The 26,473-nt window shown below is 49.3% G+C and overlaps 1 protein-coding gene and 1 long non-coding RNA gene across 3 annotated transcripts in view; one reads left to right on the top strand and one right to left on the bottom strand.

Annotated features, from left to right (window-relative positions):
* The window catches only part of Inpp5d (inositol polyphosphate-5-phosphatase D), a 127,831-nt gene extending 109,176 nt beyond the window's left edge, over positions 1-18,655 (top strand). Inside the window, exons 21-27 of the mRNA XM_020178782.2 lie at positions 880-962; positions 3,969-4,056; positions 4,968-5,117; positions 6,577-6,673; positions 8,674-8,949; positions 12,809-13,412; positions 14,159-18,655. Of these exons, the coding sequence (XP_020034371.2) occupies positions 880-962; positions 3,969-4,056; positions 4,968-5,117; positions 6,577-6,673; positions 8,674-8,949; positions 12,809-13,412; positions 14,159-14,161 (1,301 nt within the window). The 3' untranslated portion in view covers positions 14,162-18,655. The remainder of the gene's footprint in view (positions 1-879; positions 963-3,968; positions 4,057-4,967; positions 5,118-6,576; positions 6,674-8,673; positions 8,950-12,808; positions 13,413-14,158) is intronic.
* On the bottom strand, positions 364-25,038 carry LOC141422658 (uncharacterized). 2 transcript variants are annotated; one of them, XR_012447415.1, is made up of 5 exons: positions 24,816-25,038; positions 21,266-21,644; positions 18,105-18,304; positions 11,974-12,092; positions 364-671 (listed from the first exon to the last, which is right to left on the bottom strand). It is a non-coding gene; the product is annotated as an uncharacterized lncRNA (long non-coding RNA). The 2 variants fall into 2 exon arrangements; XR_012447414.1 differs by lacking the exon at positions 364-671 and adding an exon at positions 9,126-10,187.
* Positions 25,039-26,473: the final 1,435 nt, after the last annotated feature.

Here is a 26,473-nt window from a genome sequence, read left to right on the forward strand (position 1 = left end):
CCAACGTGGGGCCTGTGCTGCCATTGCCCTGGCTCCTCTTGGTCTTTCAACATCACAGCACTATCCTTGGGTGACCCAACAGTGTCCAGAAGTAAGCTGGAGATAGACATACTTCTCTTATCCAGCAGCATTTACCATACACTGTGTTTAGAAAACACCCTTTCTGGGTGACATTTCTAGGCATGGTGTCTAAGTCTCTTCCGTGCAAGATATCTGCATGCTTCCCAGTTCTCACCAGGATGGTCTTGGTGGGGAGAGGAGAAGGGAAGGCATGAGTGTGAGACTTCCAGAAATCAGGAGTGCCACCAGCTCCAATTCTGCCTCCTCACCCCTTCCTCCTCTGACTCAGCCAGACCGGGTGCTGGGGATAGAGCAGCCTTTGCCACTAAGTCCCTAAGCTGCAGTTCAGCAAGCAGGGTCAAAGCAGTTCCAAAAAAGGATAAGGATTTTTGTGCGGGTGTTTTTAATAAACTATCAAGACATTTGCATACATTTCTATGGAAACAGCATGTTAGGAAGCTTAAATTAGAATTTCAAAAGGCTGCTATCTTGAGTGGCGTGGGATGAGCTGTCATGTTTCCCAGTCTTCTTGCCTGAGATGTGAAGATGTCTTTGTCGCTTGGCTTGTTGCAAAGAGGAGCCAAGAAGGAGGGGGAATCTCTTTGATTTTCCTAAAAACAATTAGACTATGTTGGCAAATGACCATCTCCTGCACAAAAACAGAATCCCCAATGAGCCTGCCTCCCAAATAGTGCTGATGCCCCCAAAGACTTAAGAGGAGAGACCATCTTCCTTGGTCCAGGGAGGGGGACCGCAGGAGTCTTTTCTGTCAGGTTCTTGCTTTGTCTTCTGCAAACCAGGCTTCTTGTCTTCCAACAGGTTTTGTCAAGAGTCAGGAAGGAGAAAATGAAGAGGGAAGCGAAGGGGAGCTGGTGGTGAGGTTTGGTGAGACCCTTCCCAAGGTAATTCACCAGTCACTGGGCCAGCAGTACTGGCCAGGGGCAGTGCTGGGTCTGACAAAAGGGAGCCAACCATACCACAGACCAAATGCAGAAGAGGCCAGCCTAGAGCAAGTTTTCAAAGAGGTTTATGACACACTTTTGAGCAGGGGTATAAGTGACCCCAGTAGTCATAAATGGCCTTCAGTTCCCCTCATGGATCCTGGAAGGGATCTAGCAGTCAGCTCATATAGCCACATGATTTTGCAAAGAAGGAAACTGAGGTGCAGAGTGAGAGGCTCATTCACAGACACATGGCTATTGTGGCAAAGCCAGGTCCCAACCCCGAATATGGCCCATTTCCTTTCGGTGCTCAACCAATCACCTGTTCCACTCTGGATGGTAGGATCAAGTGAAGGCATAGAGAGGAGTGTGTGGCTCCCGATGACACTCTGTGAACGCAGGAAGAACTTGGCCTGTCTGTGGCCCACTTGAGCACAGGGTGGCATTGCAAACACACAGGCCTATGTGAGGGGAAAACATTTGTATTTTTGTGGAAAAGTTGTTCTCGGCCAAAGATGCTTTTGTGATGCTAAATTGACAGTGGAGCTGTTTGCTATATTTGAAGAGAGCGTATTGGACACTCAGGACATGCATGCTTGGATACACAGTGGGGCACAACCCTGTTTCTCTCACACCACAGTACAAAGAAGGGGAGTAGAACCATCATAGGAGTGGAATCTCAGAGGCTTTCCTGGAAGGTTTGCTCATAGGTCACACCCAAAGTGAGTCTTAAAGGATGACCTCAAATCTGGATGGAGAGACACTCACTTGCCTGTGAGGCTGTGGCAGTAGGATCACAAGTTCAAGGCTAACCTGGACTGCATATTGAGACCTTTTCTCAAAATTCAAATATAATAAATAATAATAATAATAAGCCAGGCACTAGTGGCTCACATCTGTAATCCTAGCTACTTGGGAAGCAGAGATCAGGAGGATTACACTTTGACTCCAGCCAGAGCAAATAGTTCATGAGACTCTATCTCAAAAATACTCAATGCAAAAAAAGGGCTGGTGCAGTGGCTCAAGTGGTGGAGTGCCTGTCTAGCAAGTGTGAGGCCCTGAGTTCAAACCCCAGTACCACCAAAAAAAAAAAAAAAAAAATTAATTAGTTAGGTAATAAATAAAGTTGGATCTCAAGCAGGTGGTGGGACCAAGCCTCTCCTAAGGCCAGAGAAGGTCATAGGCAGGTTTGGAGGGACTGGGCTTCCCAGGAGAGCATTGAGCAGTGACTAGAACCGGCTTTTGGTCACACTAGGAGACCGTGTCATCTTAAGAGCAGACGCAGGGCATGTGCTTCACATTCTTTTGCACTTCCAATTACTTGAGTCCCCAGCAGCTGTCTGAAGTCTCCTGTCTTGGGAATGTGTCAGGCCCCTGAGTCCTCAGGGCTTTGGGCTCCAAGAAGATGTTTGCGTCCCACCCAGCTGGACCTGTCCTCCTGTTCTTCCTCTCACAACTGCTACTGCCTGGGGCCTGAATTGTTTCCCTCTTTGATGAGGTTCAGAGAGATGCCAGCATTCTAGTTCCCATGGCATGTCCAATCCTGGTCCAGATCAGGGTCTCCGAGGGTACCGTCTCTCTCCACTCCCCATGCCTATCCTTTGCCAATACTTGCTGCTTCTCTTGCCTCTATTCCCTCCCCTCCACCCCACTCCCACCATGCAGCAGTCTCTACCCCTCCTGCCTCCTGCTGATGGATCTTTCTGGAATGTCCATCTTCATCAGGTTGGCTCCCTGGTGCCCAGTGGGGCGAGTCCTCCCCACCTTCATCTGCTGTTCCTGTAGCACCTCAGAGGCCTTTACCCCACATTGCTTCCTCCACCCCACCTCTGCCACAACCTCCCTTCTCCTTCTGAATTCCTTCTGTGGCACCAGTGGTCCTAGTCCTCTCGCCCTCTGTAGTGGCTGTGTCCTTCAGAGACATTCTGTCCTTCAGAAATCGACCCACTGCAGCCCCCACCTGGCCCCAGGTATAACTCAGAGTTAACCTCACTACCTGTCAGTGAATGGTTGACCCTCAAACCCCAGATTGCTTCAGAGCCCCACTGCCATTTCCAGTTCCTTCTGGAACTTTCTGAATAGAGAAGTAATGAGTCCATTCTAATATTCAACATGGTGCCCAGAGCCCTGCACCAGGGCCCTTTCCATGTCTGAAAGGGAATCAAAGGAACAGCCTGGAGCAGGATGTGACCTTTTACGAGACCCTTCTTTACTGGAATGAACGTGAGGAGGAGCCTGAAGCAGTGCAGAAGCCATATGTTGTAGAAAAACCACAAGTTGCACCCCCAATGCGTGGGAGCTAGCATGTGCATAGAGCATTTCCTTGCGCTGCACCGAGGCCCTACGCTGGTGAGGCTTGAGGGTTCCCCGGCAGGGTGCCAAGTCCAGCATCAGCTCCCCCTCCCCAAGACAGACCAGCAGGGCCTCTGGGAGCCCAGAGTCCTGGCTCTGAGCAATAGCTGGCAGCAGGAAGCTGGGGACAGGGCTGGAATGGGGGAGTCTCCATCTGCAGGACACTTAGATTCAGTTGGAGATCTCTGCTGCACGGGGACATGTCCTTCCCAGGTGGGAGGCAGACGGTTCCCTGCTGAGGGGCAAGAGAAGCCTGAGTGGGGCACAGGGTCATTCTAGACCTGGCTCCTGTCCCCTCCCCCAAATCCCTGGAATATGCAAGGGAGGGAGGGAGGCAATGGACATGAGGCCATTTGGGACCAAGCTCTCTCTCTGGGGTGCAGGTAGTAGGGGGATAGGAAGAAAGTTAACTCGTCCTGGCTGGGCAGGGTGTATGAATGTGTTTCTACCGGCTCTTTTGGGTCTGGAGAGCTGAGACTTGAGTCTGGTTAATTGGGACAGCTTCAATCCTATTTTCCCACACAATGAGACTGGCCTCTGGCCATTTATCCACTGGCCACCCTCCTGTTCCCTCACTTTTCCCCACCAGTCTAATCCCATGCCTCTTCTCTGTAGCTGAAGCCCATTATCTCCGACCCCGAGTACCTGCTGGACCAGCACATCCTGATCAGCATTAAATCCTCTGACAGTGACGAATCCTACGGTAAGCATCCCAGGACAGGCGCCATGTCTGTCTGTTAGCCCACACCCTCTGAAGTGACAGAGGCAGGGGCATCTCTGGGAAGACCCACCTGCTGCTCCACATCCTGTTCTCCTGCTGCTCCTTTCCCCATCTGAGGGCTCCATAGGGACCTTTACTGTGTAGGTCTGCCCCGTGGGACTTCTGGGTATAACACCCAGCAACCTTGCTCCCTCCCCACTGAGTGAATCTTTCCTGTGTGTCACACCCATACCAGGCACATTGCAGGTACTATTTGATTTAATCCTGACTAGACCTTAAGAAGCAGGTGCTGCTCCCCAGTGAACAGGAGAGTAAACTAAGGCCCAGAGAGGTGGAGTGACTTGCCCAGGTCATACAGATAGTTATTGGCTGGGCCCTAATTTGAACCTGGGTCTGCCTGTGCTGATGGGCCTCTCCCATGTCCAGCCAGCTCCTCTGCCCACATCATAAACTTTTAGGCCTCTCCCTGCTGGCCTGTCAGCTTTCCAGTCACTTTCCTTTTATTTTAGTTTTTCTCTTTGTGCAGAAGTTTTATCCTCTTGCCTGCCCATCTTTTGTCATTTCTTACACTGTTTCAAGCTGTGAGAAGTTACTATCTCCTATAGCAATCAGATTAGCATTTAATTCTGGTTTTCTGATGGATTTTCTAGGATTTATTTTTTTTCTTTTCACATTGACTAATTCACCAGGAATTTATTCTGTGGTGAGGTTTGATGATTTGCCCCAATTGCTGAGGCGTGAATCTAAATGGGCTTAGCAACTGACACCTGCCTGGCCAACTGTTTCAAAGGACTGTCTTCTGGTGGTAGAGCTGAACCTCCAGGATGATGCTCAGAGTCTCTGAGCTCATGAAATGGCCAGGTCTTGATGGGACTGTCTTCTCCCTTCCCCAGGTGAGGGCTGCATTGCCCTTCGGTTGGAGGCTACGGAAACCCAGCTGCCCATCCATACTCCTCTCACCCACCATGGAGAGATGACAGGCCACTTCCGGGGAGAGATTAAGCTGCAGACCTCCCAGGGCAAGAAGAGGGAGAAGCTCTATGGTAAGCAGGCCTCCTCCCGGTAAACCAGCCCCCAGATGGCATTACAGATGCTGCATTGTGGACAAGCATATGGTTTCTGTCAGCAAAACTCAATGGCATCAGAACAGAACCCAGTTAGAATGGAGCCTTCCAAGCTGGGCGTGGTGGTGCATGCCTGTGATCCCAGCACTCAGGAGGCTGAAGCAGGAGGATCTTGAGTTTGAGGGCTATGGCTATGGTAGTGAGACCATCTGTGAAACAAAAAAGCAAGGGGAAAAAAGAGAGAGAGGGAGAGAGAGGGCTGGCGGAATGGCTCAAGTGGTAAGAGCGTGAGGCCCTGAGTTCAAACCCCAGTGCAGCCAAAGAGAGAGAGAGAGAAAGAAAGAAGGAGGGAGAGAGAGGAGAGGGGAAGAGTAAATGGAAGGAAAGGGAAGGAAAAGCTCAGCCATTCCACCCTCACCTGATTCAAGAATTTCTGTAGAACCCCAATGCTCGGCCCAGACCCCAGTCAGCTGAAATCTGTTAGGACATGGAGCTTGTGAAGTCTCCAGAGCCCCTGCTCTCGCCTCTTCTCAGTCTTTAGCTTTGTCATTTCCTGCTAGCATCTCCAGTCCAAGAAGGACCAAGACTACAATGCATACCTATCTGATACTAAAAAGCTCTCCCAGGCTCCCAAGGGAGAAAGACTAAGGAACATTACTGCTCCTCTTCCACGTGGCTGTTTGGTGCCCTTGCATATGTACAAACATTCCTCGAGCCTGGTACATGACAAGACACCTATCTAGTACATGGTTAGGCCAAGGTGAACGTGCAAGTCCATCCGTGCTAAGCGGTGATTTGTCTGTGCAATGGTTTCCTGCCTCTTATGAAAATAGTAAGCAGAATTCACTACATAAGGAAGGGGTGGCTCCTGCACCAGGGAAGGCCCTGGTCCATCAGAGGTACTGCCTTGTGTGGGGTGGGTGGTGGGAGGGGAGAATGGCTCTTCCTGTGCCCTCTAGGAGCTCCTTTCCTTATCTAGACAGTAGATTGGAGTGATAGGGACTTGGCACCTCAGCAACCGCAAACCAGAATCCAAAATAAAGACAGGGGTCCCAGCTCCCCTTTAAATCCCATGAACAGGGTGACTTTGAATACCAAGTGCTCTCGTGGAAACATCCGGTTATGTTTGTTTTGTTCTAATCTGGCATGTAATGTTTGCCTGTTTTGTCCCCTGCTGAGACTAAGTGGGAAATACCACATGAATAACAACTGTGGGTGACAAATGTCCATTCTCTTCCTTCTGAAGCCAAGGCGAGCGTAACTAATCCATTACTGGACCTGAGGATTCTGAAGCTTCAGAGGCCTGCTTAAAATACCTCCCCAGGGTAGCCACTATGTACTGTCCAGCTTCGACCTAAAATGGACATCACTTTGCCATCTTGGCCCAAATTCTGGGCACTGGACCCTCACAGACCCTTTCCTGGCCCTTTTCTTCCAGACTTTGTGAAGACGGAGCGGGATGAGTTGAGTGGGACCAAGTGCCTAAAGAACCTCACCAGCCATGATCCCATGAAGCAGTGGGAGCCTGCTGTCAGGTAGAGCAAGGGGGTGCTGGGGACTCATAACCAGTTAGCATGGCCATGTGGACCAGGACCCAGGAGAAGATAAAGTGGAACACAGAGAAGCCAAGGTCAAAGGAGAGAGGAGGCTCTAATCCAGGAGAGCTGCTCCTCTGTCTTCAGCTCCATGTCTTCTGAGCCTACACCCATGTCCCTAGGGAGGCTGGTGTGACTGTGATGAAGCCTAGGCTTCTGGGTTGGAAAGTTCAGTTCAGCTAACCAGCATTCATTAAACACCTATACTTGTCAGATTCTAGAGAAACCAATGCAAGTTAAATTAAGTACAGTCCCCAACCTAGGAACTCACCACCCACTTAGAAGGATGTGTGGTCCAGGAAGAAGCGACTTGGATCACTGAGTGATTCCAGGGTAACAAATGCTGGTCCTATCTCCTATGAGACCAGGGACATCAGCAGTCATAGGGTCTCTATCCTGCACTAACAGGAAAAACCACTGAGGAACAATGTACCCAGTTTGTTTTTGACAAAGATTGAACTGGGAATAATCCAGTTAAAATCTGTATTTCTAGAGAACAGCAGTAATACCAGGGCCTCTGATGTGGTGTTGAGGTGCAGAATCAAGCCAACAAGAGTTCTGATTTCAGCTGGGCACTGCTGACCTGTAATGCTAGCTATTTGGGAGACTGGAATTGGGAAGATCCAGCCTGGGCAAGTAGTTCAAGAGGTCCCCTATCTCCAAAATAACCACAGCAAAATGGACTGGAGGTGTAGCTCAAGCAGTAGCACAAAGCCTTGAGTTCAAACCTGTCTTGTCCTCCCCACCCTCCAAAAAAAAAAAAAGAGTCCCCATCTCTTTGCCAACTCAACTACTAAAGGAGCAAAGTAATGCTAGGATCAGACATAGCCTGTTCCTCTCCTCCTTTGGTCCCCACCCTACCTGTCCCTCCATTCCTCACCTCTGTTGGATACAGTGACTCCCATCTCTAGCCCATCCCTTGGTCCACTTTCAGCTGCTTCAGTCTTCTTCCTGTATCCCATCAGGGAATACAGCCTGGCTCAACAGTGTCTGCCTGGCCTCCAGTCAAACTCTGTGTGGATAAACGAATTCTTTCCCGGACTGATTAGCACTAGAAGTAGCATTTATCTCTTAAGCAGGTGTTGATAAGCCTGGCGACCTGGCTACCTGGAGAGATAGAGGCTGCAGAGGGATCCTTATACCTCTGCCCTCAGAGCTCTGTTCACTAGTCCTCATGAAGTCGTGCCTGACACAGGGGTGGTGTGCAGTTTGTGTCACTGTTAGGGTTGCCTTACCCAGATCTGGACCATCCCTTCCTTTGTATTAAGCTGCTTATCCCTGTTACCAGCTCTAGCCTTGACCTCTGTGACTTCACACTCATCTCTCCATTCTGATGCCTTATACAGAACTTGCAAGCTGACATGCCCCAGATGGAGTCCCCACCAGAGTCTGCCCTGAAAATGCCCCCCACCCCCGACAGGCTCTGGGCCTGCCAGCTTTTTGTTTCACTCTCCCCACTTGCTAACTGGCCTACAGAAGAGCTTGAACAGGCCTCGGGACTTGTACACTAACCCTTGCCCCTGCCCAGAGTGTCCGTTCCTTCTCTCTTATCTGCGTTTCTTCTTATCTCAGCTCAAAGACCATTTCCTCAAGTGGCCTTCCTCAGCTACCCAACCAGTGAGTCCCAACCCTCCTGCTTGTCTCAACTCACCTCTAGTGCAGTAGCAATGCCACATCTCTGCCACCAAGCTTGTTTGTTGTGTGTCTCTTCCACCCAGTGTGAGTTCCATGAGACAGAGACCTTGGCCGTCTTGTCTATGACCATATTCCCTCCTCCTGGCCCAGGACTGGAGCTTATCAGGTGCTCAGTAACTATTACACTGCATGCATGCATCCACTATTCCAGAAGTGAAGGGACTGAGGGACCTGAGGGCATCAGAGGACACTGTCCTCAGGCTGGTGCCGACCTCCCTGAGGGATGCCTCTGTCTCTTCCTGCAGGGCTTCTCCATGTGGTGCCTCTGGTGTCACTGAGATCATCAACCCCAGCTACATAGGAATGGGGCACTTGGGGCAGCCCCTGCATGGGAAGCAGAACCTGTCCCCGGACCAGCAGCTCACAGCCTGGAGCTATGACCAGCCACTCAAGGACTCCTCTTTGGGGTCTGGGAGAGGAGACAGTCCTCCGACCCCTCCCTCCCAGCCGCCCCTATCACCGAAGAAGTTTTCATCCTCAACAGCAAATCGGGGGCCCTGCCCTAGGGCACAGGAGTCAAGGTGAGTGTCCTCATCGTTCATTAAGTTCTTCCTTGCTCACAGGCATCCTTCGGTGCTTCCCCTCCCCCCCACCCCAGCAAACTTGAGAGGGCAGGGTTGGGGTCTGCTTTGCCCACTACCTGCACTTAGGATCTTTTGGTGGAAACTCTCACATCCTAACTGATTTGTTTGTGACTTGATTTAAAAGATTTTAAAGAGGTAAGCAATTTTTATATAAAGATACTACCAAGAAAAGCAGTTTTATAAAAACTCCTCAGGCACTTATCACTCCCTCAGGGGTACTGTGAAACAAGGGTAGGGATTTCTAGATCGAAGTCTCTCCCAACCCCAAGTTCCCCTCTCTCTGCCTGCAGGCAGCTCTCTGGTCTCTTCTGTTGGCCACAATTAGCAAAAGAACAAACTGATATTAAGAATTCAAAAGGGAGGCAGAGGTGCCAGCCTGCAGAGGGAAAGGAGCCAGTCCAATGGGCTTAGAGCAAGCTGCTCTGGGGCCAGAACTAGTCCAGGCAAAAGGACAGGAGCTGGAAGGGAGGGCAGGGAGGTGGCCCAACAAGGATTCAGAGGAAGTCATTGCTTCCTAGAAACAAAGCGAGGTAACCCCTGAGCAGCTCAGGGAAACACAGGACGGGGAACCTGCACATTTCTGGTCCCTACAGGATGACAGATGGACCTGAGAAGCACAGACCCAGTTCACGTGACTTGAGATGGGCAAAACAGCATAAGCATTGTCTATCCTCTGGGTCTGTCTGTCCTGCTTTATAACGACTCAGGCCTTCACTCTCAGCCTATCTTTCCCTATCATTTTTCCCTTCTTTCCTCCATGGGACTTTGGTTCCTGGTGGTGCTGACTGGAACACAGTGGTCAGGAGTCATTGTTGAGGCATTGCCTATAACACAGGTCTCCCCAATGCCTCCTGTCCAGCCTTCCCACATCAGATCTGGCTTCTTCTGGCAGAGGAGCAGTGAGAATTTTATTTCTTAAGCTTTTCCCCCAACTAAAAGAAAGGAAGAGAGGACAGGGCAGGCCACAAAGGATTGTCCCTGAGCCCTCTTGCTCTCAGAATTTGTTGATAATATTTTACACACTGGTCATTGTCTAAGAAACTTGGAGGAAGGGAGAAACAGCCTCAATTTTCTCCTCTGGGCATGAGGACAAAAGCCACCGTCCAGGAGGTATCAGTGTTCTTGTTTGGCAAGGGCCATCTTTTTGGTGATCCAAGAAATGAAGCTAGAAGCAGCTACAAAGAACAAGGAGATTAATTAAGTAAATATACTTTCGTGTTAACAATGTGAACACAGCTTGGTAGGGAGTGTGTTCCCGCCTGCCCCATAGTGATGGCAGAGGACAAGCAGGCTCCCAGTGCAGGGTTCTAAGCTCAATTTTCACCAAGAAGATGATGAAAAGCAAGAACCCAGAAGCCCCTACTCCCACTGCAGCCCTTCCACTTTTCTGGGTCCCTGGCTCAGTCTGAGTTAAGATGGTGGGGCATCCCCAGTACCTCCCAGTATTCCCACTGCTGTCCCAGGCCCAAGTGGAGTTTACCCAGGACTGTCCAGTTTTTCAGCACTAATAGTCCCACCTCCTGAGAAAGTCTTCACTCCTGGTGAACAGGACAGTTGTCATCCAAGGCCAAGGTCAAGTGATTGTAAGGAAAGAGAACTGTGCTCCCGACTGTGGCCAGCTTCCTCAGAAGAACAGACTCATTTGCATGGGAATTAACTTTGTCTTCTGAATATTAGTCACTTGCCCAACAACTGTGGCCTAACATGGGGCTTGAGTTCTTGTTACCTTGGCCAGGGGAATAAAACTAATTTTTTAATTTGACATGGTTTTTCCACCTTCCCCTAAGGGTACAGAAGCACCTTCCCAGAGAAAAGACTTGGGGTCTCCATCTCCCTGCCCCCTTCCCAGCACAGGAGACTTGGAATCACAGAAGTGCTAGGTCAAGGGTATTCTTCCTGTCCTGGCTCCCGCTGTGAGGGAAGCCCCTCCTCCCATTTTCCTCTGTTGAGAGTAGGTGGTCAGGTGCCAGGGCATGTGCTTGTACTTCTCCTCTCCCTCTGACTTCATTAAGAACTGGTCACTGGCTGGGTGCTGGTTGCTCATGCGTATCATCCTAGCTACTTGGGAGGCTGAGATCAGGAGGATTGCAGTTTGAGGCCAGCCTGGGGAAATACTTTGTGAGAGCTCATCTCCAGAACAACCAGAGCAGAATGGACTGGAGGCGTGGCTCAAGTGATAGAGCACCTGCTTTGCAAGCTCAAAGCCCTGAGTTCAAACCCCAGTCCTACTAAAGAAGAAGGAGGAGGAGGAGAACTGGTCACTGCCTTGCCTCCCCTCCTGCACCCTATTCCCTAGGCTGGCCCATAGCAAAGGTCTCCAAGGGTCCAAGTAGGTGTAGGAAGGGGCTAGAGGTAAAAGACTATCAAACAGAGTCTCTGTCCAGGCCTTGACATTTCTAGTTATGCAATGGTCTTTCCAGAACTAATGGGCATCCCTACCACCACCAGAGGCCACAAGTCCCCCATGGCATGCTCCTGACACAGACCTCCTGTGAAGTTCTGGTGCCTCATCCCATTGGCACCCGTACAAGGAGCTCATGCTCCCTATCCCTGAAGCCCACTGCTGCCCGAGAGGCAATTAGCCCTAACTGCTGAGCACCTTCTGAGCACTGCTTCCCATCCTGCCCCTCTGTAATGGGTGCCATGGCCCAGATAGCACAATGGGTTTCCAGGGACCCACTTTTCTTTCAGGCAGTGTCCTTTTTGCAGGAAGCAGAACCCAAAACACTGTCTTGGGAGATTGTGCCATCGGCCTAGGAAAAGGCCAGGAAGAAAAATGTGTTCTCATTCCTTTATAAATTGCTTAGCAGGAAGTGACCTCAAGCCAGCGCCATGACAAGTCAGATAACAAGCCAATGAAAAGTTTTTACCTGTCTTTGGTTAGGACATGGAATCTATTTCTGGCTACAATTCAAATGGGCCTTTCATCCTGCTGCTAGTCTTGGCTTCCCCAATACTTACCCCTGTCCAGGTACCCTCTGGGTTTTACCAGGACCATCCTGCTGGTCATCCTTCCTGCTCTGAGCCATGAGATGAAGGAAACCACACTCCCTGGGGCCCTCCAGGATATGGACTTCATGCTGTTGGAAGGAATACTGTGTTAATCACAATGTCAGCCACCTGAGCACAGCTTTGTACTGAGGATGCTGGCATCTCAGCTATGCCAGCTATGCCAGGCAGCATCTCACACATCTGCGGGGTTGCTAGATGGAGCATCTGACTCCCTTGCGTAGCATGGTAGTCACTGAAGAAAATCCCTAGTCACTGAACCCCAGGAAGGCTTCTGTTCCCCTGAGCAGACATGCAAGGGAGGGGGCAGAGCAGAATTGCTGGAGACAGCAAAGAAGAGACTGTGGGGGTCCAAGGAAGCCAGGAGGAGAGGGGTCTGTCAGCACTGAGGGGAAGGCGGTCCTGTCTGCAGAGATCAAGGGTTGGCATTTGGATACAGTGAATGTTCACCCTTCTCTTTCTACAATGCCCAGTGAAGTCCCCCTTGCTCACAGATGCTTTGGTGTGAACAGTTCTTGTGGTGGAAGAGGTTCCAGGCCAGAGTGAGGACATGAAATAACAGCACCATCTCCTTTACTTTGTCATTTTTTTATCAAGGTGAAATTCATGTAAAATGAATGCTACAATTTGGTAGCATTCTAAGTATAGAATGAATAATATTACATAGACCACCTCTATTTGGTTGCAGAACATTTTTATCACCCCAGAATAAAAGCCCCCACAAAATAAAAACACTCCCTGTGTTCTGTCTTTCCTGACCTTCTCCCTTCTCTTCCCTATGGCCCAGGCCCAGTGACCTCGGGAAGAACACAGCCGAAGCTCTGCCGCAGGAGGACCTGCAGCTGATGAAGCCAGAGATGTTTGAGAACCCACTGTACGGATCCGTGAGTTCCTTTCCTAAGCTGGTTCCCAGGAAAGAGCAGGAGTCCCCCAAGATGCTGCGGAAAGAGCCCCCACCCTGCCCGGACCCGGGGATCTCATCACCCTGCATCTTGCTCACCAAAGCTCAGGAGACCGAGAGCTGCAAGGGGACAGGCAAGCAGGTCCCCACGCCCTTCCTCAGCCCCACACCCCGGCTCCGCTCCTTCACCTGCTCGTCCTCTGCGGAGGGCAAGGCAACCAGCGGGGACAAAAGCCAAGGAAAGCCCAAGGCCCCAGCCAGCTCCCAAGCTCCAGTGCCGGCCAAGAGGCCCATCAAGCCTTCCAGGTCGGATATGAGCCAGCAGATGACCATACCCATCCCAGCACCACGACCACCTCTGCCTGCCAAGAGCCCAGCGGTTCTACAGCTGCAGCACTCCAAAGGACGTGACTATCGTGACAACACCGAGCTCCCCCACCACAGCAAGCACCGGCCAGAGGAGGGGCTGCTGGGCAGGACTGCTATGCAGGTGTGCTCAGCCACATGTTCCTCTGTGTGTGTGTGTGTGTGTGTGTGTGTGTGTGTGCGTGCGTGCACCTGTGCAGGTATACACATGGTCCACAGGAGCCACTCCTGAAATGAGGACCAGAGTCAGGATTTGAACTTAGGTCTGTCTGTCTCCTGTGTCCCTGGAGACTTCAGATAGAACATCCCCTTCCTTCTCTAAAATAGATTTCTTTTTGAGCAAAAAGGTGTGGATGGAGGATGTGGTTCAGAAAGAAAACAGACTCAAACCAGACTTTTAGATTCTTTTATTCTTTTTTTTTTTTTTTTTTTCAGTGCTAGGCAAGTTGTCTACACTGAGCTACACTCCTAGCCCTGAGATAGATTTAAATTCTACCTCTCCCACTTCCTGGCTCTGTTCCTTGAGACTCAATTTATTTACCTGTAAAAGGGGGCTATTAATTGTATCTGCCTTATAGATTTATAGGAAGAGTTAAGTTATGCCATCTGCTATTAGGTATTACTACTATATATTATCATTTTTACGTAATTATATATGACACATTACTCATAATTTCTGTATTATACATAGCATTTGTATATGTCATTAATTTCATATGCATATGTATTAGAATATTTTTAATGTACTTAGAACGGTGTGTGCTGGGTTTTTTCATGTCAAAAGAAGCCTGGCCTAGCCCACAGCACGCAGGGTCATGGGGTTACTTGGGCAAGTGAGGCCTTGACCGCCCTTCTGTTCTTGTCCTGCAGTGAAGGCCCTGGTGAGCTGCCGGTGATGGGAGCCTAGAGGAGCAGCACGAAGCCACTCGAAGCCTCTCCCGGGACCTTTTGCTGGCTCCTCCTACTTAGCTTCCTGTGCAAGGCTTTGTACTTTTCAGTGAAGGCCCTCACTTCTGTGGGGTGGAGGAGTGTTGCTGGTTGGGACACTGGGCAGCAGGTGCTGCTGAGGTCAGAAGGAAAACGCACCCAAGTGGGCAACAAATAACCACACACCTGGGTTCCAGCTTGTGCTCAGTACTTGGGACCCCAGGGACTAGTTCAGGTCACCATGTTGAAGAAAGAAACTGAAGCACCCATCTGAGGGCGCAGATATAAATAATAATAATAATATTAATAATAATAGCAGCCACATGGGTGAGTGCTCGCCATGTGCCACTTGGCCGTGCTAAGTGCTTTACGAACATTATGTCAGGATGACCTTGAGCTGAGGCTCCTGGAGGGTTTGGACAAAGCATTAAGAAGGCTGGTGCCCCTGGAGCAAGACAGAGGCTCAGCTGTTTAGGGAGCTGAAGAGTCTGAGTTGCCAACTTAAGGTACAAGGAGCCTGGCCCTATCCAGCTTCAGTGATGTGGGCTGCTTTAGCTAAGGTTGGGAGGTCTGGCAGAGCCTGCGTAGAGAGTAGGGATCTGCCTGCCTTCTCTTGGTTCTTGAATCGGCAGAAGCCAGAAAATCAGCTCCAGCTCTCTAGTTGAAAGATGTGGACTCAACCTGTGCTGGAGATGTTGAGGTCCGTGCTCAGTACACATGCCAGGCTCCCTGTGTGCTATAGAGATGGGCGGCGAGGCCCTCTCTAGCCTGGCTGCTGGACAGGGTAGGCCTCCTGGACCTAGGCTCTTCAAATAGCCTGGTCTCTTCTCCCCACTCTGGCTTTCAGTCCTGCATCCTTGATTACTAGGAGAATAGACTGCTAATGTCTTTTCTTGTATTGCTTTTTGACATAACAGAATTAATAACAGAAAACCTTGCTGGAGCTGTGCTTGTCTGTAATCCCAGCACTTAGGAGGTTGAGGTAGGAGGATCACAATTTTGAAGCCACCTGGGCCGTAAGGCAAGACCCTGCTTCAAAAAATAAAAACAAACAACAATAACAACAACAACAAAAGAATTCATGTCAGAAATCAAATCCAGAGTGTGTGGGAGAGCAGAATGGGTATGCACCCCCAAATGCCCAATGGGCATCAGTCTGTGTGACCAATAAACTGTGCCTTTCTCCCTTGGCTCCTGGCTGTGTGGCATTTTTCCCTGACAGAGCCACAGGTGCCTCTCTGGACTGTGGGGGCTACAGAGGAGCAGCTGGGAGTGAGAGTTGTTGAGGGCTCATGGTGGTGACAGGAAGGAGCCACTCTCACCAGATGGGACCCCATGCGGCCAGTTTGAGGTTGAATGCAGACTGGGACAGGGTAGATGTCATTCCCTCTGTGCAGGCATCTTCATGGGACTCCAAACATCCTGTAGTCCCCAGCTTCCACAGGTATCTCTTGACCCCAAGTGTCTTGCAGCCCATAAGTTCCTACCAGCTTTTCTAAGTGCTGCTCATTGAAGCTCCAGAGATAATAAACACAAGCAACCACCCCACAGGTCAAGGAGCTACCCCAGGCTGCTCAGCATCTGCTGTTCACAGACTTCAGGCCTAGGCTCCAGGCAAAGCTTCAGGAAGTGGTGTCCTTGGCAGCCACAGAAAAACCATTCACTGCCTGCCCCAGTGGCCCCAGTGGCCAGTGTGTACTGGCAGGCACAGGGCTAAGATCCCACTAGACCCTCAGCTCCTGACCCCTACTCAAGTGAGAGGCCCTTGCCTTGCAAGCTTGCTTTCTGGTCTCCATATGAAACCTAACCACCATCCCTAGCCCCCAGCATTCTGGCCCAATAAACCAAGGGCCTGGATAGAGAGACAACTGGAGACAGACATTTTTCAGTCCCTCCTCTACCCCAGAACTAAGGACCGGGGCCACTGTAGTCCTTGGAAGCCACCAGGATGTTCTTCCAGGGTGAGCTGGGGTGTCACACGAGATGCATAGCCACCCACCCACTGGGAGAGCACACAGCTTCTGCAGGGTGGATGCTCAGATCTTCCTCATTTCTACATGTTCCTGGTGATGTGGGGAAGCACCTTATGCTCCCTGTCCCTCACGCTGAGCTCTAGTCATCTGAGCAGATGCGCTGCTGTGTCCCTCATTCTCCACAGTCCAACACAGGCCTGTGGATGGACAACCGAGGCCCCCTCATGCCCAGAACAGGAAACACTGAAATGGAATTTCATTCTTCTTTTTTTGTGGTACTGGGGTTTGAACTCAGGACCTACACCTTGAGTCACTCCTCCAGCCCTTTTCTTTGATGAATTTTTCTTTGAGATAAGGTCTTGTGAACTATTTGCCCAGGTTGGCTTTGAACTGTGATCCTCCTGATCTCTGCCTCCTGAGTAGCTAGGATTACAGGCGTGAGCCACCGACCCCTGATAGAAGTTTCATTCTTGTCCTTCCAAGCCCTCAGCCCTGCACCCATGCCCTGAGGTCCCTGACCACCTCTCTGGGCTCTGGGACACCACCTGGGGGCCATTCTAGCTAGCTCTGTTTCCTCTCCTAACAATTCTGGGCTTCTCAAATACTCATCCCCCTCCTAGGGCAGGGGGAGGAGGACCCCTTCTGGTTCCCCATGTGATTTACCACCATTTTAGCTTCCTTCACAAAGTGTGCCATCCCTAAAATGATCCATTGCCCCTCACTTTTTCCTTTTTGTTTCGGCAGTACTTGGGTTTGAACTCAGAGCTTCATAACTTGCTAGGCAGGCACTCTACTGCTTGAGCATATCTCCAATCCCTTTTTGCTCTGGATATTTTGGAGATGGGGTTCTCACTTTTTGCCCAGGGCAGCCTGGGCCCTGTGCTCCTATTGTACTTTCAGCTGTAGCCAGAATGACAGACATGCACCACTACACCTGGCTTTTATTGGTTGAGATGGGGGGGGTGTCCTCCCAAGCTATTTGCCTGAACTGGCCTGGAACCCCAATTCTCCCAATCCCAGGGTCCCAAGTAACTAGGATTACAGGCGGGAGCCCGGATTCACTTTTTCTTTAAGAAGCAAATTTGTCCTCTACGTAATTATCTGAAAGCTGGTGGAAGGCCTCTGATTTCCTGTTATCATAACGGAGGGTCTCTGGCAGCAGTGCAGGGGCATCTTGGTGCCTTGCCATGGGCTCAGAGTGCAGCTGCTATGGCTCCATGCCACCTGTAGGACAGGCAGCCAGGTTGCTCTGCCTCCCTCAGGGTTTCTGTTGCTTTTCCGTGCCATTTCTTTCCAGCCCATAGGAGGGAAATTAGTGAGTCATTGAGAAAAGCTCTCTCCCACAGCTACCTTCCCTAACCCCAGCCTACCAGGTCTGTCTTTGCTTGTCCTTAAAATAGCTCCTTTCTCTCAGCAAACAAATTTCCATGGAGACCCAGCTATGGAAAGGCCCAGAAGCTTTCTGCAAGCCAGCAAACTCAGCTCCCAGCCTTCACTCCAACAGAGTTGCTTTATAATGCAAATGTCTGGTCTCACCAGCCCCCCCTACCCCACCCCACACACACCCTTGTGGTCACATTTTGGGTAATCTGCTCTGCTCAGGAAGGTGCACTGGCACATGGAGCCCAGATGTAGACAATGGACTGTACGTTCTGGTTGGTGGCTGCTCTGTGCTGACCAGTTCTCTGTCAGCTCATAGCTGACCCAACCACTGGGACTATGTCTGTGTGATCTCAGACCTGGTGTACACAGCCTGTGTTCTCCATCATCCACTCAACCACAAATGTGTTGACAGCATGCTCCAGGCCCAGGGAGGCCATGGGGCTGGGGGATGTCCTAGCTGTGGGTCAGACAGTCTGGGGTTTCATAGCTTGAATTTTATTTCCTGAAAATACGGTCTAGTGCAGGTTACTTACCCTTCTGAGCCTCAGTCTTCTGTAAAGTGGAGAAACAGATGCCTGGGTGGTCTGAGTGCAAGAGGTGCTCAAACTGCTTTTGCTGAAAAGCATGGATTCCTTACTCAGGTCCACACATTAACGAAAAGCATGCCATCTTTCCTTCATTTTGTATCTGTCTGTTCTCTGAGCCATTTTCTTTGCAGTCACCTTGCAGTCACCTTGGATTCCAGGAAAGACAGAACTGATAACATCTCCATGACAAGGGACAGAAACTACCCCCAACAGCAGGCCTTCCTCAGGCTGGACCACCTGCCACTTGACAATGAATCCAGATATCAACTCTGGAACCTCTCCCAGAACAAGGACTGAGATAATGACCAACAAGACCACATCTGTGACTCAACTGTTTAACTCTGTATACCTTTTTGTCCCCTGCCCCCAGTTCTTTGTCTATTTAAATCTATAGCCCATGTCTGTGCCCCAAAGATTGCTAAAGATGGGCTGAGTGCTTACTTTGCCTCTTCCCATGGCATGTCCCAAGCCATATAATAAACCTTTCTCTGCCTTCACCATGCCTCTTTATTTGGTGTATAGGGGTGAATGGCCGGACCTGGCATATGGAATCCCAGGAGTTTGGGCCTTGGGTCCAAAACTCCCATTTCATAAGGATGGGTGGGGAGCAAGGGGAACTCCTGCCTGCCAAGCCCTGGTTCCATGCCTGGTGTGTGGCAGGGGTCATTGAAGGTGATCCGCTTTCCCTCCCCAGGAGACCAGCACTACAGACATGATCCTGAAGGGAGCAAAAGGGAAAGTTCACTCCAGGGGCACTTGAGCTGGGCCTTGAGGACCATAGGAATGTCCCAGAAGGAGGTAACACCTCTCAGGTGTGGGCAGAAGCAATCTACAAGGAAGGAAATTCACGTGGCAAATTGAAGCTGTGAAAAGCCATGAAGACCCAGGGTTACTTGAGGTCAGAGGGACCAGCTGAAGTCAAAGAGAGATGACTAATTTAGGCCAAGGCAAGGCTAACTGAGGCCAGGTGGGCTAGGTCAGGCCAGGAGAATGAGGTGAGACTAAGTGAGCTACTTGAAAGCCAGGGAGAATATATGAGGTCAGGTAGAACAATTGAGGTCAAGTGCTTCAGGCTGGAACACTGGTTAAGGCCAGGAAGAGTAGTTGAAACCAGGGACAGTATTTGGGTTTCTTTATCTGCATAGATCACAGATTACCTGAGCTGGAGGAGCACTTGTAGGAATTCCCTGAGCAGGTGCCAGGCACACTTCATGGAGCAGTCATGGGCCACTAGGGACAAGTGGGCAAATCCAGTCCCCACACAGCAACTGTGTGCTGCACGGACATCCAGGATGCTCCTGTCTAGTGTGAGACCACCTTCTGCTTCGCCCTCTTGGCCTTACCAAGTCAATGACTCAGTCCTTTCTCTTCCTACATGGAATGGGGAGCTATAGGGGTTCTGGAGCAGATGATAACCTGCTCAGTCCTGTCTTTAAGAAAGTCAAGAATAGCATGTGGCAAGCCAGGTTCTAGTGGAGCAAAAGTGAACACGAATTACTCTCAGGCGCCCGCTCTGCATTTGCACCACCTTAAATCTCAACCTCCCCCGCCCTGGGCTTGCCCTACAGAACAGGTGGAGAGGTGAGAGCCAGAGGCCAGGAGGGCTGAGGTGTCTTTGGGAAGGTCAACACCCTGACCTGCCGCCCTTCAGGGCCTGGGAGAAAGGGGTGGAGGCACCTTCTGGAGAGGCTGTGCTCTGCATTAGAGGAATCAATGTAAATTGCATTTTCATATCTGCAAAGATGGCTTGTCTCATTTCCATTATTTTTTAAAAGACACTTGGTTCAGGGGTGGTTAAGAGCACAGAGTCTGGAGCTGGACTTCCTAAATGTACCAGGCATCATGCCAAGCTATAAAGACCCCTAAAGGGATAAGGCGAATACCCGGCTAACAGTTGCATTGCTGCCTGGAAAGGGGGTATATAGACAAAAGACTGCACCAGGAATTTCCTTCAGGATGGCTGGGCAAAGGTTTTATGATTTAGCAGTTAGGGTTCTGGATATTCATTAGCACAATAATGAGGAACTTGGTCTCTGGACTTACACTGAATGGCCTGGGTTCAGCCTCAGTCCTAACAGTGACCAGCTGTATGAACGTGGCTAAGCTCTAACCTCAAATTGCCTCAGTTTCTCCATCTGTTAAAAGGAGATAACAAGCTGGGCACCAGTGGCCTGTAATCCTAGCTACTCAGGAGGCAGAGATCAGGAGGATCATGGTTCAAAGCCAACCCCAGGCAAATAGTTTGCAAGACCCTATCTCAAAAAGAAAGGTCTAGTGGAGTGGCTCAAGGTGTAGGCTCTGAGTTCAAACCCTAGTACCACATACAGCAAAAAAAAAGGAGATAATAATGACATTGTTAAACACAAATTACTGGACACCGTTGGTTAAGACTAGGCTGCTGCACTGGATCACAACGGACCAGATCAAAATAAATAAATAAATATGGTTCCAAGTCACCAAACCAAAACTAAGCTATCTCCAGGACATCAAGAGAGAGACAGCAGCTGCGTTTCCTAAACAGGTCAGTTTTGGGCTGGTAGAGTGTTTCATGTGGTAGAGCACCTGCCTAGCAAGCACAAGGCCCTGAGTTCAAGCCCCAGTACCACACACACACACACACACACACACACACACACACACACAGAGGTCAGTTTCAACCTGCAGATAATGAAGCTTCCATTGCTTCCTCCCTTACAAAAAAGTAACCTGATGTTGTTACTAATCCATTTTTTATATTGCTCTGTGACTTTGAAACAACCAATCCTCTTTTTGTGGGTTTTTTTTTTTTCCTGCTATTTTCGGCCCATCATGGGATGAAGCATTGCCTGATCCTAGAATGACAAAATGAAACCAGTTAAGATCTTCCAACTAAATTGCTGTAATCTTGCTTTGTGACAACCTCAACTTCATGGGGTCCTGATGAGGATTAAAAGATCTACTAGTGATAAAAATAACCCCAGATGCACATAAGCCTTCAAAAATGTCCGTGGTTATCGACCTGAAGCTCTCACAGAAACAACCTAATTCTTTGAGGTCCCGTGGCAGCCTCCATGGCTACAAAGGATACAGGGATCCGTGCTGCTTAGACACCGCCCCCCACTACCTACCCTGGGACTTCTTCCTTGGGCAGAGGACTTCTTCCTTCCTGGGTTAGGGCCAGCACCTGGCTCCAGATCTGAAAATTGCATGGACTTTGCAAGGTCCCTCCTGCAGGACACACCATGATACCTGTGGCAGAAGAACTCAGGCCTGGTGCCAGCCAGGAGCGGTATAGGCACTGCAGCCAGGGCAGCTTTTGCACCAGCACTGGGCAAGCTGAGTGTCAGCAACACATCTCCTGGCTCTTTCCCCTGGGCCCTGACACCTACCACCCATCCATCACTGGGGATATCCTGGCCGGCTGCATGTGGACTAGGACTGAGCAATGGCAGGCTGGTACAAGTATGCCTCCACGCTGCAGACTAATTCCTGGAGATGCGAATCCACCTGGAATGAGAAAGAAAAGGCTGCTCACTGGGGCCGAACTCCCAGTCACAGCCACCATAGACATTTGGGGCAGTGTCACCCTGTTGTGGGCAGTCCTATGTACTGCTCAGCAGTATTCCTGGCCTCTGCCCACTGGATACTGGTAGCACAGCCCCCCAAACACACGCACTGGACATTGCCAATGTTTCAGGGGATAGGGTGGGGAATGGGACAGAATCAACCCCAGAAATGAACAACTGCTGTAGAGCTCTTCTGAGAAACTCTTCTTGTTGAAGAAACTAGGAGGAAGGAAGTGCCCTCCATAAATTTCTAGAAACATCACCAGGCCATTAGGCAACTTCCATTTCAGGGGGCAAGGATGAGGGGATATCACCTAAGGGGATAAGTCTCACCGGGGTGCATGGAAGTGAGGAAGCCTCAACTCAGAAGTTCCCTGTGAGCTTAAAGCCCATCCAGGGCCTGGCATCTTGTACTTCACCAGAAGCCAGTGGTTCTTTCTCCCTACCCTTCTGACTCCACCATATTTGCCATTCCTCTGCCTCTTGTCCCAGCCTTGTCCTCAGTCCTGGCCCTCTGCATATTAAGTCTGTTCTTGGAATGTCCCACATTTAAAGCTGCCAGGGAGGTCAGTTTGGAGCCCCAAAATCTCTATTTGTACCCAGAAACAGACTGTGAGACAAGTGTAAAGAGGCATTCCAGAGTAACTTGGAAAACACTGGGAAGAGTGGGGATCTGAGACAGGAAAGGGAAGGAAGTCACTAAAGGAGCTCTTGTGAGCAGGTAACTGCTGGAGCCAGCTAGGATTTCCAGGTGGGCACCAGTGTGAAGCATGTGCCTGCATCACTCCATCTAAATCAGCTCATGTAGGAGTCCAACTCCTAGCTATTCAGGAGGTAGAGATCAGGAGGATCACCATTCAAAGCCAGCCCAGGCAAATAGTTCACAAGATCCTATCTTGAAAAATAACCCCAAAAAGGGTTAGTGATAGTGTGGTAGTGTGCCTGCCTCGCACGTGTGAGGCCCTGAGTTCGAACCCTAGTACAATAAAAAAAAAAAAGTGAGACCCATGTCAAGAGCTGTTTTGGGGAGGAGATTCAGTCCTCAGCTCTCTTGGCCTAAACAGAAAGCCAGCTCTGAAGACCAGCAAGAGCCCTCAGGCCTGAAGACAGTGGCAGGAGGTGGGAGAGCCCTGGGTGATATGGGCAGAGCACCATCATGTCTGTGCCACCTGCCAATGGCACTAAGGGACAGAGTCCTAGTGCCCTGCCAACCCACAGGCCACTGGCCATGCTTGTTCCTACTCTGTGCCTTTGGGCTGACCTTACTGTGTGTTCAGAGAGACATCTGAAGGAAAGAAAAATTTAAACCAAAGGAGATATACAGGTCTCAAGGTAAGAAAAAGTTCAGAATGTTCAAGAAGCTGAAAAGAACTGGTGGTGACCGAGAGTATGTAGATAAAGCTGAATCAGAAGAGAGGACCAGGTGGGGGAAGCGGGGCTGAGGCCCGCAGGAGGTGGTGTTTAGGTTCACAGAAAGTCACAATCTTGGGTGGGTCCACTAGCCAGGGTGATCTGCACCCAGGATGTTGGTTAGTAACTAAGGAGGAGGGAAGGAGATGATGACAGAGATGAAAAAGAGAGACCGCAGCCCATGGCAAGGGAGGGCCTGCAGTAGAAACTTCTCTACTCTGTCCCTTGGCACCTGACCCAGAACAAACCTGAGGACCCATGGAGAGAGGGCCTTTACTGAATTTCTAAGAGGAGCCTGGCCAGATACAGAGGCCCAAGCAATGAGGGAAGGGCTCCTAAACCTAGCAAATTAAAATACAGATGCAGAGTTAGATTTGAATTTCAGATAAACAATAAATATTACTGTATCTCCCCAAAGAGTATATTTCAAATATACTAGGAAAATTGTGTTTTTTCTTTATCTGAAATTTGAATCTCTATTGTTTCTGGTAAACCTTGCCCTGTTCTATCTACCCATGGACCCATTCCCTGGAATTGAAAGACTACCATGCTTCCACAGCTGGAAGGAGGCACTACCACCTTGAATCTGTAAGATATGAGCCTGTAACAAGCACAGAACAGTGACAGTAAATAACACCTACTGCATGGCTGTGGGCAAGGCTCAAGTGCTAGAGCACTTGCCCAGAAGTGCAAATGCAAGGCTCTGAGTTCAATCCCCAGTACCATGTCAAAAATAAAAAATAAACCACTACATTCTGAACTCAAGTTCCAAGTTCTGACTTCACATCAAAGAGAACCACACAGAAGCTGAGAGAGCACCAGTTTTTAGGGTATAGTTTTAAAACATAGACAAAAATTTAGAGGAGTAAATAATCTCTGTGAAAGTTTAATCTGTAATATCTAAAGTTTCTTACCTATTAGTTATATGATTTGGGGCAAGTATTTAGCATCTCAGGGGAGCCAGAATTCAGACAAATTAATTGCCCTGTTTTAAAAAGTCAATATACTTCTATGGAACATAAGAGAATTCAGAAGATCTATAATCTTAGCAGAGGTAGTTTGAGGTCAGCCTGGTCTATATAGCAAGAACCTGTCTCAAAAAAAAAAAAAAGGACTGATGGAATGGCTCAAGTGATAGAGCACCTGCCTAGCAAGCCAGAGGCCCTGAGTTCAAACCCTAGTACTTCCAAAAAAATAAATACATATATATATATATATGCAATCTTTCATAATGTCCAAGATAAAAAAATTCATAAAACATGACTCATCTCAAGAGAAAAAACCAAATGGACAAAAGTAATCAACACCATTGCTGGAATTAGCAGAAATGTCAAAGCTGATGTTATAATATATTCAAGGCTATCTCAGCTGGAGGTGTGGCTCAAGCAGTAGAGTGCCTGCCTAGCGAGTGCAAGGCTCTGAGTTCAAACACCTGCCCTGGTGGGGGAGAAAGTCCTCCTGGAGAAGGAGGAGGAGGAGAATTAAAAATTAAGCAATCAAACAGCACTCCATACTGTGCTGCTTTAACAGAATTTATAAAGAATAAAAGTTTAGGGCTGGAGGCGTAATCTCAAGTGGTAGAGCACCTGCCTAGCAAGCATCAACCCCCAAGTTCAAACTCCAGTCCACAAAGAAAGAGAGAAAGAAAATTCCTATCAATTCCAGTACCACATACACACACACACAAAGAATAAAAGTTTACCTGGCTCATGGTACTGGTGGTTGAGAGACCCAGGGCTGAGCTAGCACAGGTAGTGAGGACCTTGCTGTGCCATCTATAACATGGCAGAGGCCATCACATAGTGGAAGAGTGTACACTAGAGAGAAGGAAGGGGAAGGGCGCTGAGCTCAACCTTTTATCAGAATTCCACTCCCACAATAACGAGCGCGCTCCCTTGCTAAAGGCATGAGTCTCTTCAAGAGGATTCCTGCCTCTTAAAGGTCTCACCTCTTAATTCTGCTGTACGGGAGATGGCATTTCCAACACAGGGACTTTGGTAGATACATTCCAGCCACGGCAAGGACATACAGGAAAATAAGACAGTAGGGAACCTCTGCAGAGAAATGGATGTTTTAAGAAGTCAACCTGGAGGCTGTCGGAGTGGTTCAAGAGGTAGAGGGCCTGCCTAGCAAGTAGGAGGCCCTGAGTTCCAACCCCAGTCCTGGAGGGGAAAAAAAAAAAGTCAACTTGGAATTCTAGTACCAGAGATTATATTTTCAAGAATGAAGGAAAGACATTTTTAGATAAAAGAAAAGTGGCTCACGCCCATAATCCTAGCTACTCAGGAGGCAGAGATCAGGCGGATCTTGGTCCAAGGCCAGCTCAGGCAAATAGTTCTTGAGACGTCATCTCCAAAATTACCAGAGTAGCCAGGCACTAGTGGCTCACTCCTGTAACCCTAGCTACTCAGGGGGCAGAGATCAGGAGGATCATTTGAAGCCAGCCCAAAGCAAATAGTTTCCAACAACTCTATCTTGAAAAAAACCCAATACAAAAGAGGGATGTCAGAGCACCTGTCTAGCAAGCATGAGGCCCTGATTTTAAACCCCAGTACCAACAAAAAAATAATAATAACCAGAGGAAAATGGGTTAGAGGTGTGGCTCAAGTGCTAGAGCACCTGCTTTGCAAGCTCAAAGCCCTGAGTTCAAACCCCAGCCCCATCAAAAGAAAAAGAAAGAGAGAGAGAGATGTTGCTATCAGATCTACTACCAAAAATGCTAAAGGAATTGCTTTGCTTTTGGCAGATGGGCTGGATCATAGGTGGAAACTCAGATCTTCAGGAAGAAATGAGCACTGGAACTGGAAAGAGATGGCTAAATATAAAAGACTTGCTCATGATTACTTTACGAAATGACTAAGTAAAGCCATAGTTATAACATTTTATTGCAAGGCTTAGAATGCTTTAGATAACTCCTAGTAATCACAGCATAAAAGACAGAGAGGGTAGTAAATGGAGCTGTATTATTGCAAGGTTTCTATTTTAACATGAAGTGGTACAAGGTTAATTCTGAAGAAGCTGTAGTATATGTTTTAATGTCTAAAGCAGTCACTAAAAGAGGAGATTCTTGAACCTGCCTTGTATATGTGAGATCCTGGGTTTGATTCCCAACACTGGGGAAAAAAGGTGGGAGGAGTCTTGGGGATCTGTGCTTCTTCCCATGGTCTCTGGCTCCACATCCACCTTTCCTCCTGACCCTTTTGTCCCCCAATTCCTTCATTCACTAAATGCCACCAAGGTAAGGCAATTTGTAAGACAAACCTCATTGAGAATTTGGGGCGAGGATGGTGGCTACAACACAGAGCACAAGCCAACAACTCACAAATAGCGATTACACAGCTTTGTTCTGAAAATCCTTCA

The sequence above is a fragment of the Castor canadensis genome, chromosome 4 (assembly GCF_047511655.1).
Source record: "Castor canadensis chromosome 4, mCasCan1.hap1v2, whole genome shotgun sequence".
Lineage (NCBI taxonomy): Eukaryota > Metazoa > Chordata > Mammalia > Rodentia > Castoridae > Castor > Castor canadensis.